The following is a 17,981-nucleotide window of genomic DNA, read 5'->3' on the forward strand; positions in this document are numbered from 1 at the left end:
GGTAAATGAAATAAATTGGAAAAGAAAACTGTGATCCTTACATTTGTCATGCAACATTGAAATACAATGCCATTCGTCCTACTCCGGTGTGAATTTCCAAATCAGACATTTTAAAACGTTTTATATACCGGTATATGGCATTGAATGTAAAATAAGAATACTTGACAATAAGACGAGTATGTATACACAAACCTCCATTAAATAAATCAATAACGACACAGTGGTTTTATTGCTGTCATCTATGAATATATGATTTTCGTGTGTAAAACATTGCCTCCAGATTTACAAAGACTTTAAATAGACCACTGCTATTATTATTGAACCTGCTAACCTCATAGTAAAAATGAAAATGACAAATAATGCTCATACTATGATGATGTACATTGTATATGTGTATAATATGAATTACGGTGTTGATTTTAACTGCTCGTGATGCTCAATTTGAGGGTTTCTGTGTTGTGTGGAAGGGTTGTTTTTGAGTAGAAGATTCCGTTGGTTGCTATCATTTCACTAGTGTCCTTTCTTTTTTTCTTTTTTGCGCATGAATCAATGAATAGATTCGTCATATTTCCGCTTTTTTTCTCTTTAAGAAAGTCTGCAGGGAAACAAACAAAAGAAGATCTATTTTGGGAATGGACAAATGATGCAAGATGCCCCAGAATAACATTTTTATTATATAAAAAAAAGAACATGGTGTTTTTAAGTTAATATCGTTGACATTTCCCAAATTCTTTTATTGAGATACATGTACATCGGAAATTGCTTATCATATCTATCGACTTCATCCATCTACATATACATGTAGTACATTTTACAGTTCATACAATCCACATCTGTCAATAAATCACAATTGACAAGTTACACACTTTTAATTTTGTATGTAAAGTTGTTTGGAACATACACGAGCATTTCTTCCGTCAATGGTTAAGAGTGAGATGTCGTGACAATGATGCTCTCCACTTGTAAGTCTTGTCACATTCAGGACATGCAAATATTTTCTCCAGATGACAAGTCTGTATATGGTCATACAACATACTATCGTTTCCAAATTCTCTTTCACATTTTGGACATTTGCCAAAATCCCCAATACAAATCTGAACATGTCGATTAAACATGTATCGAGAGGAGAACTGTTTGCTACATTTACCGCAACAAAATGGCTTCTTCTTCCGGTGCTTATTGATATGATATTCAAAACATGTAAATCGGTCATGAGAGTAAGAACAATTGGTGAACGGGCACTTAAACAATCTGTCTTTACGATCTCTATGTGAGTCTACGTGTCGTTTCAATTCAAATTTATTCGGGTAAGCTCCTCCACAAACGTCGCAATAAAATCGTGAATGGAAATTAAGAACATGTTGGTTATACTCTTTGTCGGTATTAAACATCTGCATACATTTCAGACAACAGTTTTGCGTACCATGTTTTCCCATGACATGTTTTATTAGGTAGGCTCTCCGAACGTAGCACATGTTGCATTGAATACATTTGAATTTCTTACTCTGAGCTCGAGCTGGAGTAGGTGTTATTTTAGCCGAAGGTACTGGTGCCGGTGTAGAATTTACTGTTGTTTTTGCAGTAGGTTTTGAGCTATGTGACTGTTCGTTAATAATTGGTGTTTTACTTTGAGGTGGAACTTTCTGTGACGTAGATCTAAAGGTGTCATCTGCCAGAGTATTCTTTGATGTATGGGGAATTTCTTGTACCTTGATTGTGTTACTTTTAAGAACATCGCTAGAAACTTGTAGAGCTTGAGGATCGTATGTCGGTATTGTTGTTTTTGGTAGTAACAATTGTGGAGTTATTGTTGAAGGACGGGATTCATCTTCACCTTCTTTGATTGGTGTCAGTGACATTTTAATAGGAGCCTTTTCATCATGTATATTCGTATTCAAGAAAATCCATTGGGACTGACACTGACTGACAGGTTAATCTGAATATAGAAAGACAAAAGAAATAGAGAAAAAAAGAAAAAAAAAGAGACAAAGGAACGAACGCAAACGAACGAACAAACAAACGATAATGTTGAATGGTGTCTGTCATCATTTTCAATTCTTACACATTTTAACGTTTTCAGTTTTTTTTATAGCTGGTATTTATAAACGGTATCATAGAAAAACAAGGAGACAAAATCAGTTCATGCGCGACATAAACACTCAAAAAAAAGCAAAACAACAGTGCCTTTATTGTTGTTCCACAACTTTTAGTACCAATGAGGACTTCAATACTGACAACATAAAATTGAAAATGAAAATGGGGAATGTGTCAAAAGGACAACAACTAGACCAACAGAAAACAGCTGAAAGCCACAAAAAAAAAAAAACACCTCTCAAGTCCCAGTCCCACTAGACCAAGATCGCACCACGCTCACCGCGATCTAAATTAAATTCAGATCGTGGCGGTGGGATCGCAGTATGAGTGGCTTGAAAATGTAAATTTTCGTTGCTTTCACGGTGCTACTACGTCCTCATTACGCTTCTACCACGCTCTCATCGCGCTTATTCTGTGACTTCACTATGCTTATCAAGATCTTTCTACGCTCTTCACGTTCTCACTACGACCATACCACGAGTTATCCGATCGCAAGACGATCTTACCACGCTTCTACTGCAATTATAGCACGTTCTTACTACGATTATACTACGTTCAAACCGCGATCTAACTACGTTCGCAGCCATTACATCAACATCGTGTTCCATATCAATACAGTTCCATTCCTTCTAAGAAGAGCGTGATGAAGATGCCAAGGGCGTGCTAGAATCGTGCTATGGTCGTAAACAGCGTAGTATAGTCGTAGTGGTCGCAGTGAGATCGTGATAGTCGCTGTGAGAATGAGATCGTTACGTAGCGCAGTATCTCCGAATAGAATCACGCTTTCGTTACGCTCTCGCTAAGTTGTTACAGCGACCTTTGCGATATTACTACGATCTTAGTGCGCTCTCATTACGCTTCTACTATACGGCCTGATTTCGCCACGACCGCACCACGATGTTCAAAGTTGGCCACGCTCATCACGATCTTGATATATATACCAAATATGTATATTCTTTCTTCCAATCATGCCTTTCCTGCGTATCGTCCGTAGCACCTGGACTGATAACACCCGCTTTTTTTAGATTCGTGTTGCACTTTCTTTTCTTTTCTACTGTTTGTTGTGTTTGGTGTATTTTTGTTTTTCTGTTCGTCATTTTTGTTTGTTTTGTTTCCATGACATTGTCAGTTTGGTTTACGACTTATGGGTTTGCGTATACATACCTTTTGTTTCTGTCTTTTCTACTTTGTAGAAATCCAGGGATGATTGGAATAAAGACCTACATGCCGATCGCCTCCACCTTGTAAGACTACATATTATATATGTTGTATTAATTATCTCCTTAATATGTATGAAATATTTGCCACGGGACATTAAGCAACCAAAAATAAACCAAACAATTTTCTTTCATTCTAATGTACTTCCAATAATTACCAATTTTGAGGGTTAATTTTGATTAAGATTAAAGATTATGTTCATTTTCTATAGGGAATTCGTTTCCTTGTTTATTCAAATCAATGTCTATGAGGTAGACTTAGAGCATGACACGGGTTATGTTCTTCTCATATATTTTATGATGGTATAATACTAAACCCCTAATGGGAAGGATTGTGCTTGATATTCATATGATAAATACATAATCTTTCAATCAGTTTAATTGAGGTCTGGAGCTGACATGTCTAGTAGTCGTTTGTTAATTTATGTATTATTGTCATTTTGTTTAGTTTCTTTTGTTACCTTTTCTGACATTGGATTTGGACTTCTCTTAAACTGAGTTTTACTATGCGTATTGTTGTGCGGTTTTTTTCTACATTGGCTAGAGGTATAGGGGTTGGATTGAGATATATATATAAAAAAAGACATGTTTAACCCCGCCGCATGTTTGCGCCTGTCCCAAGTCAGGAGCCTCTGGCCTTTGTTAGTCTTGTATACTTTTCAATTTTAGATTCTTGTGTATAATTCGGAGTTTGGTATGACGTCCATTATCACTAGTAACATATTTGTTTAGGGGCCAGCTAAAGGACTCTTCCGGGTGCGGGAGTTTCTCGCTACATTGAAGACCCATTGGTGGCCTTCGGCTGTTGTCTCAGTGCTCTATGGTCGGGTTGTTGTCTCTTTGACATATTCCCCATTTCCATTCTCAATTTTATTTCGGTAATGTGATGTGAATTGGGACTGGAGTATAGAGAATGTGACTGATTTAGCACCGACAAACCATCCCTAGTCTGTGTAGTCACTCAATCCAATATAAGAACAAGCTTTAAAAATCCGTTAGAAAGGGATAAGATAATTAGAAAAGTACTCCAATCAATTTTACCGTTTGTCCTTCGAAGCTTCTTTACCTATTTGACCAATGTTTGACTGCACAAAAGGGTCGGTGGAGCTATGATATTGAAGAAAAGAGGACGGAGCAAAACTATGTTTTTGCTCCTCACTCTATAGCAAATAAAAATTATAATGAAATGAACAGTTCTGTTGTTAGTAAACATCGTGCTACATACATGTAACACAGAGGCAAAGCCTGGAACAAGTAAACTTGTGAAATGACAGTAAAGCGAAAAATCTGTACACCCTGAAATCTGAGATTTAAACTGTCTAACTAAGTTGCAACAATATTTAATCTAAAGCAGTTAACTGTGAAATGCCATTTATATATAAGATTTTTCATTTTATTAAGAAAATCACTATGTACAAATGATATCCTTGTTTCACTGTAATCTGTTTATATAGTCTATATAGGCTACAATACTGTTATCATGACAGAACAGAATATTTTTTGATTTTTTTAAAAGTTAAGCATTACAAGTTGAATTACTCAGTCTTTCAATGTTATAAACAAAGGAGTATCGGTACAGTTTTTTTTCAATTTTGTGTTATAGCAAGTTTTAAAAAAAAAGTACGGCGGGTGCAAATATCATGAATCCTTTTTTTTTTTATTAGATATCAGAAGTTATATATTCTGTCATTTTGTTTTCTATCAAAGGACATAAAAACACCTTTACCTTGCATAATCCTTACAAAGTATGTTATTTTTTGGGATGATCATGTAATCGTTTTATACACATACCTATCACTTCTCTAAAACACCCACTGGAGCCTCCAGAGAATGGTTGTCATTAGTTACAAGTCAACGAGTTCAACGGAAGTTGATAAAATAACACATCCGGTAAATTGCATTGTGGGATAGAATTCCGTACGCTAGAGCTCTGAAATCCCCAACATTCTGAAGAATAGTTTGTTTTTGAGATATTTCGATAACAGATGGAATAAGGAAATCGTTCATCACTATTTTTGCAAAGTTACCACTTCAAAACAACCGACAAAATGTCGTTAGACCCCAAAATAGTTAAAAAGACCCAAGATTCGTTGGGGAAAATAATCAAGAAACCACCGCTTACAGACAAACTGTTAGGAAAACCCCCATTTAGATTTCTGCATGATATAATGACGTCGGTAAGAATTAAATGCTAAAATGAACAGCTTTGATGTAGGTTGAAATTGTATATTTGTGGTAGGAAATAAACATGTACGTGAGCGTCTATCATACTTGTCATCTTGTAGTTGTACAGGCATGACAGGTCTTCTTCTTTCAATGATTTGCATACCGCCTCTGGTGTATTATCCCAAATGACTATTTACACAGCTCAGAGGAAACATCTTTCCAACATACTATGTACACAAATCTAATAAAAAGCATTTGTGAGGTGGTATTATATACAATACACCTTATCGCTAATCCCGGCTGACCCAGCGGCTTGAACTCTTGACGCATACAACAATCACATTTCCATTGTGGCGTCAGATATTTTGTATTGTGACGTCAAAATTTTACGGGAACCTGTGTGATATCCAGTTATGGCGGACAAATAGCAATAAGGTGTATTAAAACTGATCAAAATATCTAACATGAAGCAGGGGTCTCACTTATTAGCGACATTAAATCAGACATACAAGTACTAGAAGGAAAGATTAAAACTATATACAATACAAGTAACACCAATGAACTTTGGCAAACATTCAAAGAAGACCTTATAAAGACCATCAGTACTAACATACCACAAAAACAAATAACACATAAAATGAAATTGCCTTGGATCACAGACCAACTAAGAGTCAAGATAAATAAAACTAAACGTCTGCACAAAAAATCAAAGAAAAATCATCATCTGCAAATTAGATACAAACACATGAAAAAAACATTGCAGGCAGATATGCGTTCAGCCTATTGGCATTATATTGAAAACATGATCCTAGACCTCCCAATTGAAGAACTTGGAACCACCAACAAAAAGAACACACCAAAAAACTTGTTCTCATATATCAAGAGCATGAGAAATGATAATTCAGGTGTAGCTGCACTAAAAAAGGATGGATTGCTCGTAACAAACACCAAAGATAAGGCAAACATCCTCAACCAGCAATTTCAAAAGGCATTCTCTACTGAATCATCTGCAGATCCAATACCAGTAAAAAACTTATCATCACATCCACAAATGAATGAAATTAAAATATCAGAAAAGGGCGTCAACAAACTTCTTCACAACATTAATCCGAATAAAGCCACAGGCCCTGATGAACTATGTGGGAAGGTATTAAAGGAAATGAAAGATCATCTCAGTCCTATCATCACACTCATCTTTCAAAAATCTATCAACACTCATAAAATACCTACAGACTGGAAACATGCAAATGTCTGGCCTGCATTCAAAAAAGGCGACAAAAACAATGCCATAAATTACAGGCCAATTTCACTAACATGTATACTTTGCAAAATAATGGAGCATATCATAGCTAGTCAAGTAATGGAACATCTTGAAAAAAACAATATTTTATATGATTTACAACATGGCTTCCGATCAAAACGCTCTTGTGAGACACAACTATTATCTTTCATTCAGGACCTTGCAAGAGACAACAATATTAACATACAAACTGATGTCGTTGTGATGGACTTTGCCAAAGCTTTTGACAAAGTCCCTCACAAAAGATTACTTTACAAATTAAAATACTACGGCATAGACAATAATACCTTGGAATGGATTGGTGACTTTTTACACAACCGTACACAAACAGTCATGCTAGATGGAGAACAATCAGAAAAAATTGGGGTAACATCTGGGGTGCCACAAGGCACTGTCCTTGGCCCAATTTTATTCCTCATTTACATAAACGATTTCCCAGAATATTTACATCACAGCACCTTAAGATTATTTGCCGATGACAGCATCATCTATAGAAACATCAAAAACACAGATGATGCTGCCAAACTACAACAGGATTTAAATTCAGCGGCACAATGGGAAAAAGACTGGTTATTGTCATTCCATCCAGACAAATGTTCCATACTAAGAATTACACAAAAAAAGAAACCAGTCAACCATGACTACATCCTGCATGGTCACATCCTCCAAACTGAAACAGCTACAAAATATTTAGGCATAACCATCCAATCTGATCTAAAATGGAATAAACACATCAATAACGTAACAGCTAATGCAAACAGACAACTGAATTTTCTCAAACGTAACCTTAAAGTTTCATCCCAAAAAATCAAAGAAAGGGCATACATGTCATTAGTTAGACCTAAGCTTGAGTACAGTTCTTGCGTCTGGGACCCTCACACCAAAAGTCAAATCAACCAAATTGAGATGGTCCAACGCAGAGCTGCTCGCTACACATGTAATAAATATCACAATACCAGCTCTGTCTCAAACATGCTTGATCACCTACAATGGCCTACATTAGAACTGAGACGTATACAAACAAGACTAGTGGTATTCTATAAGATCATACACCAACACATAGCAATTTACCCTAAAGATCTTCTAGTTAAATCAGACAGTAGAACAAGATATAAACATACAAACCACTTTAAACAAATTCAAACAAATAAAGATTCATACAAGTTTTCATTTTATCCACATACAATAGTACAATGGAACCTACTTCCTACATCAGCAATCCTTTGTACAACAGTCGACGGCTTCAAAGAGCAGATTTCTATATCTGCTCTTTCACAAATATTCTAAAAAATGCATAACATGTACATAGTTTTAACAAGAAATATACATAGGATAACAATCCACAAAAAAAAAAATTAATTAAATCACTGTTATATTTTTACTTTATTTATTTTCTAAGCACCAATGCAATGTAACGTAATATTACTGCAAATTTATTTATTTTTAATTGTAAATAAGCCACGCATGCAACGGCACGTAATAGTCAAAGTTGTGACTGAGTGCGGAAATATGAAGATAGAGATAGATAGATAGACAAGAAGCAACAAGAATAATAATTTTAGTGACAAGAAGACTATTTAGCGACAAAAAAACATTTTTTCTTTATTAAATATAAAAAAATATGCATTTGATTTTTTTTAATATACACATGATACAGGAAGAAATGAATTGTACAAATAAAGTACAGATATAAAATATTATTTTCATTCTAACAGTACTTGTAATTCATTGTTCATGATAGGAACAACATTAGATGTGGTTTCACCCTAAGGTAAACACAGTACACACGATGTGGAACATCAAATGAGATTAATGAGGCGTGTGTCCCTTGTTTTTATTGCTACAATAACATCCAATTGACACCTGCAACTTTGTACACACGATTTTACATTACATTAGACAATTACATGCGCCAGAATATACAATCATTGTAAATAGTGAACACCTGTTGAAAACTCAAGATTATCATTATTTCCCTTTAATCTACAATCAATATGCATAAACATGATTAATATCGTAAAATGAAGCAATACAGAGATAAGATAAGATAAGATATTTTTATTTCCAATTATGGGCCCCAAAGGGCATAAACATTACAACATCAATAATTTTTTCATAATACAATACAAACAATGAGATAAAAAAAAAAAAAGAAAGTTAAACGAGAACTATTTAAGTTCTTAAAGAATACGTAGATAAAGAATCTATAGTATGTTGGTTTTTTTTAATACTAATGCATTTTATTACAAGTGTGGTTGATATAGATAACAAACAAGCAGCCCAAAAAGAAAAAAAAAAAGAAAAATAGATATCCACATATGTATAGTACACAAAAAGTTGGATCAATTAAATATATAATAATTAGCCAAAAAGAAAGTAGAAATTAAACATGTCCATGACTCATCCTGTGTCAGCAGCAAATAGGAAAGCATTATGGTTTCCTAAAGGCAGCTGACACCAGGGGACGATACCTTATGGGCCATAGGCATGTAAAATGTGTGTAAATGTCTCTTTCCTACCTGTATCAAAAGCAAACAAGGAAGCATCATAGGTAACTTGAATGCAGTTGATACCAGGGGACGATGCCTCAAGGATATAAGAGAACATTTGAATAAATAATATATCTTAAATACACAAAATAAAGGGATGAAAAATATTCACATTTTAATTAGGTTTCACAATTTGTTTCTGTATTTTCTGGACAATGATGCACAAATAATGCATTTTGCAAGTTTCTTATATACAATGTATTGTACAAAGAGAGTTTTAAAAATAAATTCTAAAATAAATATCTTATTGTTCTAAAACACAAGTAAAAGTAATATCATAATACAACAGGGTAAACGTAATACTTGCTGTTATACATAATAAATAATAAAATATCATGTAAATAAATGTAGCAATTAGATCTACAGTGCATGCAGTGTATGCAAGGATGTCACAATACAAATCCTTGATCTATGTTTTAATTTTTTTCAATCAATATTAACTTTCTTGTCTCTAAAATTGTTTTCATATATTCTTTTAATATTTATTTGGATATAACATGTATAAGTAATTTTAATAAAAAAAAAAATGTTTTCTTGTCGCTGATTAGTAAGACATTGAAGCAGGTTTCTCGATTAGTCTGGAGGCTGTATTTGTCTCTTTGAATCCTTCCAAAGTGGAAACTGTGACGACAGCAGATGGAAAAAATGATTGCTGGTGGTTTTGTATTCTTAAGTAGGGTAGTAGGAATCTGGTGTCATGTCCTTTTGTTGTTAATGCTTAACCCATCGGTATTAAGTATTGCTCTGGTGGTAATGCAACAAGATGGTGTATTATGCGGTAGAGCATGATGGTCTTTACTCTCTTTCTACGTTCTTGTAATTCGAACCATTGCAGGGTTATAAGCATCTGGGTTACACTACTTGAAACACTTTTAAGAGATTGTAAGACAATTTTAAAAAGCACATTAAATATTGTCAATAAAAACCAAAGCAACACTTTTTTTTCTTCTGCAACAAAAAAAGAAGAATTGATTTGCAGGAGGGTAAAAATAGACCTGATGTTCAGGCCGGTTAGGGGAAACCAACAAACATTTTCGCATGGCATCATTGAAAAATCAATTCTTTCTAGTTACCTGTGAATAATAAGATAAGCATCATCATGATCATGAACTTTGTGACATCAGACATATAGTTTAACTGGTGAAATTGCAGGGATAAAGCTTTACCTAATACACCTATTAAAAAAAACTTTCTCGTATATTATCAGTGAAAGCAAGGTAGAAATCTCCAACATGATGAACATAGTTCTTTCTTAGACTATACAATTGTAGCTATCAATCTTAGTCTATAACTCATACATTTGTACATTCCTACATGCAGATACGCATGATGGGTTTGGAACAATATTTCCAAAATGTCAATGTCATTTATAAGTACTGTCATGACTGCATGTTCTATCTCTGATGTTCTGGCTTTGCTTAAAAAATATTTGTATGGCCAAAACTGTTTTGTGTTTCAGTGCTTGCTTTAACCTGTTTTCACTGACATTTCACTGCCAAGCACTAAAACATCACGATTGTTTCCCACTAGAGTAGATGTAGAATAATTTAAAAATATTTAAACACAAATTTGTATTTCTAGTCATGCTAGTTGTATCATTGTTATTTTGTATTCTTCACAGTTACCTGATGCATTTAATTAAGGCTAATAAAATGGTATAACATGTTTTATGTATTAAAACCCTTTCCTCCATTGAAATTTTTTTTTTTGCATACTTGATTCGTATAGGATTTTTTTAATAAAATGCTGAACATATGATTTAAAGTATTAAGGCATTGCGAAAAACAACTATTTCATCAAATAAATTTAAGTCAGATATTCCTATGATATTCCTTTTCATATTGGATACAAATTTTATTAAGTCAACTGCAGACACTTTGTAGTTTCAACTGAGGTACTACAAAGGCGTTAAAAGGAGTCATTATGGAGTAAGGGGGATGGCGTCAAAAGGCGTCCTTATGGAGGAAAGGGTTAACCATGTAAACATGATAAATTAATTTTCATAAAGTTATTCTTTATATTATAGGTTATCAAAACAACAGGCTTCATGAAAGGACTGTTCACAGAGGCTGAGATGAACTCTGAGAATGTTAAGGTAAATAATGAACTAAGATTGGTTTTGTGTACAATTGGTGAATTAGAATTAGAATAGGGATAAGAAGATTGAAAAGCAGGAACAAGCATGATTCAAAACTTCATTATGGCCCCGCAACGAAGTTGTCGGTGCCATATAGTTTTACCCATGCAGAAATTCCCAAATTCAGTCATTCCCTAATTCCCTAATTTTTTCTAAACACCTTCAGATATTTGGCTGATTTTTGGTATGTGAGTTAACCATGATGAGTTACAGATCAAGTTAAAGTTTTGTTCTGCTTGGCTAATTTATGCTGAAATTGCAGGCTATGGACTTTGATAAATTGTTGAAAATCAGTTAAACAGACTTTTTTTCTACGCTTTCAGATATTGGGCTGATTTTTGGTATGTGAGTTACCCATGATGAGTAACAGATCAAGTTTAAGTTTCCTTCCACTCTGCTAATTTTTGCTGTAATTTCGGGCTTTGGACTATGATACAATTTTGAAAATCACAGTTTAATATACAGACCTTTTCTCATCACTGTCCGTCGTTGTTAACTTTTACAAAAATCTTCTCTGATGAAACTACTGGGTCAAATTTAACCAAACTTGGCCACAATCATCATTGGTGTACCTAGTTTAAAATATGTGTCCGGTGACCCGGCCAACCATGAAGATGGCCGCCATGGCTAAAAATAGAACATAGGGATAAAATGCAGTTTTTGGCTTATAACTTAAAAACAAAAGCATTTAGAGCAAATCTGACATGGGGTAAAATTGTTTATCAGGTCAAGATTTATCTGCCCTGAAATTTTCTGATTCTTAATATTATGTTAGACTACCATCATGTTTGTGTCCACATGTGTTATTGAAATTGCAGATTTTCAACTTTTTGAGATGAAGCCATTCATGTTGCTTTGACAAATCTGGTTTTTGAACTGATTTCAATGGTGCCCAAAATGAATATAACATTTTCTTTAAACTACACCTACAAAATATAAAAGTTTTTTCAATAGAAACTGATTATAATTATTTTCATACATGTTTGGAGTGTATTATATATATAAATAAAATTGTAAACAAAATAACACACAGGTATTGCAAATTCATATTGCCTCATACATGATCATGACTTAAACTAAAAATGGTTAAGACCGCAAAAAAAATCAGGTGCTCCCTTAAATGTTCATATTGTTAAAAAACAGAAATGTGTAATGTAGCAATAAATTAAATATTTCCAAACAAAATTCTGTGAACAGATTTCCAAGAAATATCAATTGAAAGTAAAAATGCATTTTATGTGCACTCTATACATTTACAGACATACAGGTGCAATACATGTATATTTCACAATTTTTATAACAGTATAAATGTTGCATTTGTACATATGTCATAATCTTTCATAATTTTGCAGGACCGAGATAGTAAAGTTGCATTTCTACAGAAGGCTGTAGATATGGTCGGTATGTATATATTTATTTTGTTTTATGTACAATGTACTGGAACTATTTAAAAAGGCATTGGTCCTTCATTCTCTAAAAAACAACACTTGCAATATATGAAAACACTGAAATGGCTTTTATCATAAACTGAAGAATTTTTTTTATGTCATAGTTTTAGCATGTGTAGTATGTTGGTGCTAAAATTAGATGTAACTACAATATGATAGCCTATAATTAAGACAGTTATCTGACAAATATCAAAATACAGGGATGTGAAAACTACCAGTCATTATATGACCTTCAACAATGAGTAAAACCCATAATGAAAAGTATGTTAATTAAGCTCTTTAACAGACCCTTCAGTAATACTCTCCAATCTAAAAATATTATTAAACCCAATGCCCTGGTTTGAAAATGAATGTATCTTTTCTAAATACTGTTGTTTTTATTTACAGCTATAACCACTAAAAAGTCTATGTCAGTAAAACCAGCTAAGATTGTAGCAGGACATGAACCAGAGAAGACAAATGAATTTCTACAACTTTTGGCAACAGCTATAAATGCAAATGTAAGTTATGTGGATTATTAGTTACATAGTGTGCAAGTGACCAAATAGAGTATATATGGGGTCAGTAAATTCCATATACATGTATACCATACTATGTCAAAGCAAACTAGGTAACAAACTTATCTTATCAACTATCTTAACATGTGGTATTTAGACTAGTAGCCTATCAAAGTGAGCAAGTCTGCAATACCATTAGCATTATCAAACTACTTCCATTGGTCATTCAAAAACAAATGCTGACAAAAACGACTTGTTAGCTTTAAATGTGTTTTATAAATTCATTTTAATCTTTCATCATCAATTTCTTCAACTGTTGAAACCTTTAATAAATTTCTTGGTACAGTTTTTTTTTTAAAGGGACGTAACACCACTAGTAACCTTTTATTGAAATAAGCCCTGCCTAATATGGAATAGACATGGTCTCCGCATGGTTGCTTTTGACCAATCAAATTTCTAGAAATTTGTAGGAGGAAAGATAATTATATTTATCTCCCCTCTGCCTCATTAAGTGTTACTCCCATCCATACATACGTCTGAAAAATAATTTCCATTCTCTAAATTTAGTTAGTCTCAACCTAATGTTATGTAACTGATACCCATATACATGTATAATAATTGTGCAGTTTCTTCGTGAAAGTTTTGATAAAAAAAAACCTCTATGAATCGTCAAGATCTAATTGATTAAAGAGCATATAAAAAGAAATAAAACTTGTGTACTATTTTTTAGGCTGATAATGGAGCAATTGTTGACAAAGTATTAAACAAAGCAGGCGATACTGCGGAAGAACCAAAGAAAGAAAAACCGAAAGAAGAAAAAAAGAGAGAGGTTAGTTTATTGTGAATTGTAGATGTACAGTGGTGTCACAAATTAGACTCTTTATCAATTTTACTGTTTTTCTGCCCATGTGGCAGCTGATTTTATTGGTTTCTATTCATTACATGTTTGAATCAACCAAATGTTATGAAACTTAAACACATTGCTTATTACCACAAAACTCCTATCATGTTATAATTTGAGTGGTGTCCCTTTTAGTGTTTTGAAATAATGTCCATTTATAAAGCAATATACAAGAGTGGCATCATCTGTATCCCATGGGGACATTCTCCATTTATCTAGAGATGGTCTAAATCTTCTAATTACAATTGTTTGTATAAAGCTCTAGTCAACACATACTCAACTCATAATATTCAAAGGGTTGTTGTCTCATTTGGCGCTAAACATACAAATTTGCAAGTTCTTAGATATGAAGTAATTGTAATACATATATTATCCTCTCACCGTAATCATGTTAAAGTTTTACAGTGTCCACTCTGAGGCCTCCTGCATGTCTACACACAGATAATGATGCATAGTTGTCTTTTTATGATTTTTAGATACCAAGTAAATTGTACCTACAATCTTTATCTGTTTTATCTTTTAAAAATGTATAGAGCCGGGAAAAAGATGAAAAAAGAAGCAAAGATGACAGAAAAGAAAAAGATGAAAGAAGAGAAAAGGATGAGAGAAAAGATAAAGACAGACGAGACAGAGATAGATCAAGAGACAAAGATGACAAGGGAGAGAAAAGTAGAGACAGAGATAGGGAAGAAAGACGCAGGGAACGGGAAGATAGACACAAAGACAAGGATGACAAACATAGAGACAGAGAGAAAAGACATAGGGATAAAGATGAAGAAAAAGAAAGAAGACGAAAGGTAAATTATAATTTTTTAATAGAAATGAGTATACTTGAAAATAATTTCATTATATGCATTACATGTATTTTTGATATACCAGCGTTTTGTAGAATTGTGTGTTATGTATATATTCTCTTAAAGCTAAGTTTAAAGAAAATCAAAAGAAAAGGTATTAAACATGGTGTGTGGGTTTCAATAATTTATGAGCTAGGCTGAAGGATAAGCTTTTCTTATTTGTATTAGATGAGTTAGAATGTGAAAATTTTTGTTTTAAGAATTGTTCCTTCATGTTTTCTTACCATGATGTAAATATTCCTAAATAGCGAGCTCCTGTTAAAAAAGAGGACACATTTGCTGAGTTCTTGACTGCTGATGATGATGGAAATACATCCTGTTCTAGCACTGATCTTATAACAGGTTTTGCTGAAGACGTCAACAAGAAATCGGATACTTCAGGTCCAGGGGATAGTAACAGTGGGGATAGGGTTGATAGTCAAAAGTCCTCTCGTGCCAATCGTCCCAGAGGTGCCAAACCTAGGTCTAAAATAAAGACAGATTTAGATAAGGAAAACTCTGAAAAAAACTCTGAAACTGTTGAAAACGAGGTTACTTCAGCTTCAAAGGTTCCTAAAAAGAAACGAAAATCGGGGACTAAAAGCAGAATGGCTATGAGGGATCAGGAATCGGAGCCAAATATAACTAGTCCCCAAAAAAAGCCTTCGAAAATCCCAGTGAAATTAGACAAAGAAGGTAATAGAAGTCCACCGAAATCAAGACTTGGGAGACGCAGAAGTAGCAGTGATAAATTGCCTCAACCACATTACCCAAGCTCTCCTGTTAAAGGGAAACTTTCTAGAAGGAAATCAAAAGATTTACATATTGGTAATTCCTGGGCTAATGCTGAAAATAAAAATAATGAAAGCAGTACAAGTCCTAATCCAACTGTAGTGAGTTCAGAAAAATCTGTTCTCAAGTTAGTTTGTTCATGTTCAGTTTATAAGTTGATTGTTTTTCTGTTTTGATTTTGTGTCAAAAAAATTCTTAGAGGTTGATTGAGATACCAATATTTTAAGAATGGAATTTAGTCCAATTAAAAAAAAATGTCATTAAAGCAGAAAATCAGTCTATGGACACAGATTAAAGATATAAGCTTATGGCACTTACAAAATTTTGTCTAAAAGATAACTTGATTATTGCAGGAAAAAAAAGAAATATTACGATAATTCATATAATTTTGCTTGATTATATATAGTATTTTGAATTGTAAAAAAACCCATTTCCAGTTGATTTTGTTTGCATTAAAAAGTATCAATTTTCCCTCAGAAAGTAAAAATAAAAGAGAAGGACTCATAGTATAGATTTGGATCCTGCTTTTTAAGGCCATGTACATGTAGATTTCTGTTCTTTCAATGATATTTCATTCAGATTCACAAGTATTTACCATGTTTTTACATGTAACATTGTTTATATTTACGTTTTCTTTGCTGTTGATTTTCTGTTACATATTTTGTTTGTTTGTTTGTTTATACCCCCGCTTTAAAAAAAGGGGGGTATACTTTTTTTACCTCTGTCTGTCCATCCATCCGTCAGTCCGTTCATCTCATGAATATTTTTCTTCCCATTTTTCTCAGGAACTGCAATACCAGGATTTCTGAAATTTGGTTTCATTGTTGATATAAGTCAGCTATACAGTGTGATTTGTTTTCAGATTCATCACTGGACAACTTCCTGTTTACCGAACACTTGTATGATTTTATACATGATAGCCAAGTTGAAAATTTTCGTCACCATTTTCTCAGAAACTACAATACAAGGATTTCTGAAATTTGGTTTCAGGGTTTATATAAGTCAGCTGTACAGTTTGATGCGTTTTCAGATTCATCAGTCAGCATTTTCCTGTTTACCGAACACTTGCATATTTTTACACTATTAATATTATTCACTTGCGGCAGGGGTATCATCAGTGAGCAGTAGCTCACAGTTTCACTTTTTTTATTTATTTTTTTATATTATATTATGGCATCAAGATTGTTTTTCCATATTTTCTTTACAAGTGTCATGCTATGTATTTTTAAAATACTAAGTGTTGGAAAATAAATCACATTCAGAATCATATGTAAATGACTTGAAATGTAAGTTGACAGCTGTTATAATCTTCATTTGTCTTGAGAGACATATATTTTCTTTTACTTTTTTGTATTTTCATGTCATATTTGTAGTATCAAACAAGGTTTTCAAGTATTCATTATCACCATCGATAATTTTGTTTCCTGAAATTTACATTTCTGCACATACATGTAAACAGTAGATTGTACTACAAAAGTGGAAGACAATTTAAAATAGTTTTTGCATATTCTTATGTAATAAACATATTGATGGTATACAATGTACATTTAAAATTTTATTGTTGATGAACTTGGTAATTTAAAAAAAAATCCAATGCCTTTTGTATTACAGGAGAAAGAAGAGGAAGCAGGTAAAGAGAACGAACCAGCTTTAATGAACGGAGGAGAGGCAGAGGTAGCTATTATACTTAAAGCTTATCATAAAGCTCCTTAAAGCTGTTCTATAAAACATACATTGGTCCCAGATAAGAATTTATTTGAACTGAAGTGTAGCCTGTAGGTGTGAAATATATTGTTAAAGTTTGAAATATAAGCAGGTTATCAATTGGTGTAACAGAGGGTGTTTTTTGTTTGTTTTCAAAGTGTCTTTCTAGGTACCAAGTATATTTTACAGTGACTTGACTGTAAGTGTTGCTATCCACCAATTGCAATTCATTCAAAATTTTGACCAATTGCAATTTGTTTTATTGAACCAAATTGTTCAACTGGTCAGAAATTTGAACCAACTGCTGTAGAAAACCACAGTCAAGTCGTGAAAGTGCAAGGTG

General features: G+C 33.3%; 2 protein-coding genes across 12 annotated transcripts in view; one reads left to right on the top strand and one right to left on the bottom strand.

Annotated features, from left to right (window-relative positions):
• Positions 1-654: 654 nt before the first annotated feature.
• On the bottom strand, positions 655-5,193 carry LOC139511538 (zinc finger protein 501-like). 4 transcript variants are annotated; one of them, XM_071298368.1, is made up of 2 exons: positions 5,038-5,137; positions 655-1,936 (listed from the first exon to the last, which is right to left on the bottom strand). In XM_071298368.1, exon 2 carries the CDS (start codon positions 1,857-1,859, stop codon positions 918-920), a length of 942 nt encoding a protein of 313 aa, XP_071154469.1. In that variant the 5' UTR covers positions 1,860-1,936; positions 5,038-5,137; the 3' UTR covers positions 655-917. The 4 variants fall into 4 exon arrangements, with proteins under 4 accessions (XP_071154469.1, XP_071154466.1, XP_071154470.1 ...); XM_071298365.1 differs by having other exon boundaries at positions 697-1,936; positions 5,103-5,193; XM_071298369.1 differs by lacking the exon at positions 5,038-5,137 and adding an exon at positions 4,353-4,440 and having other exon boundaries at positions 697-1,936.
• The window catches only part of LOC139511536 (TRAF3-interacting protein 1-like), a 30,233-nt gene continuing 17,402 nt past the window's right edge, over positions 5,151-17,981 (top strand). For 4 of the 8 annotated variants that reach the window (XM_071298357.1, XM_071298358.1, XM_071298359.1 and 1 more), the window contains exons 1-8: positions 5,151-5,488; positions 11,353-11,421; positions 12,816-12,864; positions 13,299-13,411; positions 14,139-14,237; positions 14,843-15,106; positions 15,412-16,035; positions 17,546-17,608. In XM_071298357.1, the coding sequence (XP_071154458.1) occupies positions 5,360-5,488; positions 11,353-11,421; positions 12,816-12,864; positions 13,299-13,411; positions 14,139-14,237; positions 14,843-15,106; positions 15,412-16,035; positions 17,546-17,608 (1,410 nt within the window). In that variant the 5' untranslated portion in view covers positions 5,151-5,359. The remainder of the gene's footprint in view (positions 5,489-11,352; positions 11,422-12,815; positions 12,865-13,298; positions 13,412-14,138; positions 14,238-14,842; positions 15,107-15,411; positions 16,036-17,545; positions 17,609-17,981) is intronic. The other 4 variants (XM_071298361.1, XM_071298362.1, XM_071298363.1 and 1 more) reach the window with 1 other exon arrangement.

The sequence above is a fragment of the Mytilus edulis genome, chromosome 2 (genome assembly GCF_963676685.1).
Source record: "Mytilus edulis chromosome 2, xbMytEdul2.2, whole genome shotgun sequence".
NCBI classification, from domain to species: domain Eukaryota; kingdom Metazoa; phylum Mollusca; class Bivalvia; order Mytilida; family Mytilidae; genus Mytilus; species Mytilus edulis.

Coding starts and splice junctions, on each gene's coding strand:
- LOC139511538 (XM_071298368.1), bottom strand. CDS start 1,859: ATGTCACTGACACCAATCAAAGAAGGTGAAGATGAATCCCGTCCTTCA.